The sequence below is a fragment of the Hibiscus syriacus genome, unplaced genomic scaffold, assembly GCF_006381635.1.
Source record: "Hibiscus syriacus cultivar Baekdansim isolate YM2019G1 unplaced genomic scaffold, ASM638163v2 tig00000773_pilon, whole genome shotgun sequence".
NCBI lineage: Eukaryota > Viridiplantae > Streptophyta > Magnoliopsida > Malvales > Malvaceae > Hibiscus > Hibiscus syriacus.
The window spans coordinates 1,684,644-1,688,677 of NW_024061823.1; the positions used below are offsets into that span (position 1 = coordinate 1,684,644).

The 4,034-nt window shown below is 32.1% G+C and overlaps 1 protein-coding gene across 2 annotated transcripts; it reads left to right on the plus strand.

Annotated features, from left to right (window-relative positions):
• The first annotated feature begins 2,295 nt into the window (after nucleotides 1–2,295).
• LOC120217768 (E3 ubiquitin-protein ligase BOI-like) lies at nucleotides 2,296–3,512 on the plus strand. Of its 2 annotated transcripts, none has more exons than XM_039214849.1 (3): nucleotides 2,296–2,490; nucleotides 2,564–2,891; nucleotides 2,971–3,512. In XM_039214849.1, exons 1-3 carry the CDS (start codon nucleotides 2,435–2,437, stop codon nucleotides 3,490–3,492), a joined length of 906 nt encoding a protein of 301 aa, XP_039070780.1. In that variant the 5' UTR covers nucleotides 2,296–2,434; the 3' UTR covers nucleotides 3,493–3,512. The 2 variants fall into 2 exon arrangements, with proteins under 2 accessions (XP_039070780.1, XP_039070785.1); XM_039214854.1 differs by having other exon boundaries at nucleotides 2,569–2,891.
• Nucleotides 3,513–4,034: the final 522 nt, after the last annotated feature.

Consider the following 4,034-nt stretch of genomic DNA (forward strand, 5'->3'; position numbering starts at 1 on the left):
GTGAATTTAGGTGATCATACATATCTTGTATTCTCTTCTTGTTGGATGTAATATTCCATTGCTACCTATTTTGGTTCACTTTTGTTCTCTTGAGAGACGGTTAAAGTGAAAAAAATGATGGAAGCAAAGCATTAATAAAAGTTGATAAGAGTGGTGGTGGGGGTGTGGGAATCCATCTCCATCTGTCTACACTTAATTGCAATGGTGGTGCCAACTCCTTTTCCTTTGTTGTTTTTTGGGGAATAAATATTTTTCCACTTTTTCCCTTTTCAATGTGCGTGCTTGAAAGGGGAATGATCAACTAGGGGGATGTAAAGATTGTCTAGGACGTGGGGTGGGAGCCACATCATTGCTCCATCCCATTTGGTCAATTGCCTCTCATGGTGGTGGTGAATTTTGCCCATCATTTCGACTCATTGTGGGGAGAAAACCAAGGTTATGGGAGACCAAAGTTTAGTTGATGGGCCTATTTAGATCCATCAATAATTTAACTTGTCTTCTCTTTTGTATTATATACTTTGTATGTATATTTGGGTTGTTTGATAATACTCTCTAAACGCACTTTTAACCTAAAAGTCAAGTTTAAAAGCATAATGATATCAAAAGGGTAAAAAATTTAAAGGTAAAAGTATGTTTAGAACGGTAGTTTTAAACCAATCACTTTTACCATTACTGTTATGCATGGGCTCCTCTCCCTAAAAAATTAAAGTTTAATTGTTTTTATAAATTATGTATTAATTATATACTAATTAAGTTTTGTCCAAGAAAAAAACTTTAAATTCATTTTATATTTTATTATAATTATAATTGTCATTTATATTTTTAATAATTTAATTTGATATATTAAAATATTAATAAATTTAAAATAATTTAAATTAATATATTTTAAATTTACAATATAATGTCTAAAAGAAACATTTCATCTTATTTTATTGGTTGCCTTCCCGATTCCAAGACTTCACCCTAATTAATCCGAAACGACCCGTGTCACACACCTAGCTTTGATGGATGAGAACTTACTTAACCAATATTAAGTTGTTTACCACTTCAACCAACCCAGTCGGTGAATATTTTATCTTATTAAAATTACTTTTGAATAACAATATCAAACACTAAAATCTCAAACTTAAATTTTTAAAATCAATTTTAAAAGCACTTTCTAACCTCACTTTTCAAAAGCACTCTTAAAAAACAACGCCAAACCGGTTAACTCAAATCATATTTATATCGGATGTCTTCTTGATCGTATGTTATCTCTTATGAACTTCTCTATTAAATACTTAGATCATTCATTATTTTTTTCAAATTTTCAATTCTGAGTTAATTATTGGAAAATAATAGATATTCTATAATTTAAAGACATTATTTGTTGATAAAATTAAAAGAATAAATAACAAAATTATCATTTTATGTTCTACTGCATGAGAACTTAAAAACACTATATCATATGTTTAAAATGATTAAGTTGTGAATAAAAAATGAATATTCAAAGTAAGTTGCGAATAAAACACTTTATCATATCATTTGGAAACCAACGGGAAAATATAAAAGTGAAGAACTCTCGACTCTCTTGCTCATCCTCGTTTCAGAGCATCGGGATCTAAAGTATTAGTTTTGTTTCTTCTGTTGCTGGTGTAATCTCACTCAGTACTGGATCTACTTATGGATCAACTGAGTGAGTTTGTACCTGCATACACAGTAAACTCGTTAACAAACGAGATAGAATGGGATTAAAGCAAAAACGAACTGATAGGTTTGAAGGTAGAAGATGAAGTGAAATAAGAAAGTAAATATTTTTAAAAGAGATTGCATGAATTTTACTGTATAGAGAGAGGCACAAGAAGAGGGTAGAACGAATTTATTAGTTAGTAAATATTTAAGTTTCGGATTTGGATACTAAATTAATAAAACTTATTGAAATTTTATCCCTAGTATAGCACCGACAGTTTTGAGCTGTTTGGAACGCAAGAAAAAAAAAAGCATTGTCCATGTACATAGATAGCTACATGGATTCAGCATTTCAAACTAATAATGAAAAGGTGCCCATGGAATAGAAAGTAAACATTAATGTGACAAGCAATGCATATAGTCTTGTTAATTCATAATTAAGTTTTTGTCTGAATCCACAACCTCCAAAAAAAGAAAAAGGGAAAAAAGAACCCATCTTTGATATCAACTTTCACACCCAAAATGCAAATTTTCTTTTTCCCTAATAAAAGAACAATAAAAAGCATGTGCAAGTGAGGTGTATATATACATCAGCCACTCCATGTTTTGCAAAAAGTTCCAAACAAATTTTGTGTACGATAAATGACTACTAGATTCCCTCTCTTTTATCTCTTGTTTTTATTCTAAACTTTCTCTTCCCATTAAAAAACCAGATAAGCCCATATATATATATATAGCAAACTCGAAGAACAACACATCAAAGCCAATGACCGTCGAAGCTCCGCGTATGGATATTTTCCCTCCTCAGTTAATCACCAACAGGTAGGTGCTTCTTCTTCAACATGGGGTTTCTTTTTTTTTTCTTCTTTAACATGATTTTGTTCCCTTTTTGCAGCACAGATTTTATCAAAACAAATCAAGGGATGGGAAATCTATACAATAGCCAGATGGATTCTTGTGCTCATCTGGTTGATTCAATGCAACCATTATATCAACCTTTCGTCTGTGATCCAAATATCTCAGCAAGAACTTCTATCAACAAAGCCGATAGTGGTCTTACTTACAACATGAATATCCCAGTTTCAGCTCCAAGAAAAAGGTCTAGAGATTCGTTCAACAGTGGCTTTGATTCATATTCGGTCCCTCAAAAGACCAAACTTTCTGATGTCTTCTCCCAGATCCAACAACAAGAAGAAGATATTGACCGTTTTATTTCTGATCATGTAAGCTCCTTGAAAAAAACAACTTTTTCTTATTACAGTTAACATGTTGATATAGTTTATGTTTTTGGATGAATCACAGACGGAAAAAATGAGGATGGAGCTTCAAGAGAGAAGAAAGAGGCAATCAAGAATGTTGATTAACGCAATCCAAGAAGGGGCGATGAAGAAACTGAAGGAGAAAGACGAAGAGATACAAAGAATCGGGAAACTAAACTGGGTTCTTCAAGAAAGGGTGAAAAGCCTGTACGCGGAGAATCAGCTATGGAGGGATTTGGCACAAACGAACGAAGCGACGGCCAATTGCCTACGCAGTAATTTAGAACAAGTACTGGCGCACGTGGGAGGTGGCGCGTTGGAAGAGGACGCGGAGTCTAGATGTGGCAGCAGCGACGAAGGGTGGCGAAAGGTGGTGGCGGCGGCGGCGGAGGTTGTTGGGAATGGGGACAGTAAGTGCAGAAAGTGTGGGGTGGAGGAGTCAAGTGTACTGTTGCTGCCATGCAGACATCTATGTCTATGTACGATTTGCGGGTCCATCATGGTAGGCACTTGCCCCGTTTGTCATTCTGTTGCCAATGCCCGCGTTCATGTTAACATGTCGTGATAAACTTTCTTTTCTCTTTATTTTTTCACTTTCCTCGTAGTTATTAGTGAAACAAAGAAAAAATAATTAATATTTTTTATCTAAGATAAATTTTCAACTTATTGACCGATTAATTTATATAAAATATTATAAAATATATTATGAGACAATATTTTTTAATTTAATATTTTATTTACGATATCAAAATTTAAACAACCAATTTTATTTAAGAAAAAAATAATGTTTCATTTCATTAACAATGACAAATCTGGTGATAGAGTTTTGAGGGTTAGCTTAAATTTAAAAAAAAAATAGATGTTTAAAATAAATTGTTTTAAATTTTTTTGAAGGATTTTATTTATATTTTTATAAAAAATTGGGTTAAAAATTTTAGATAGGGGTAATGAGAAATTTTAAAAATTATGGAAGGGATTTAATTTAAAATATTTAAAGATTTTAAAGATTAATATATATTTTTAAAAAATTTATGGGGCCAAATCAAATACTTAAAAATTATAAAAGTACAAATTATAAATTTTAAAACTTTTGAGAGTCCACAGCTC

What these genes read in the sequence shown, in the direction of transcription:
- LOC120217768 (XM_039214849.1), top strand. Translation starts at nt 2,435, where the DNA reads ATGACCGTCGAAGCTCCGCGTATGGATATTTTCCCTCCTCAGTTAATC. An exon ending in CCTCAGTTAATCACCAACAG is followed by an intron (nt 2,491 to 2,563) that starts GTAGGTGCTTCT and finishes CCCTTTTTGCAG; the next exon opens with CACAGATTTTATCAAAACAA. An exon ending in ACCGTTTTATTTCTGATCAT is followed by an intron (nt 2,892 to 2,970) that starts GTAAGCTCCTTG and finishes GATGAATCACAG; the next exon opens with ACGGAAAAAATGAGGATGGA.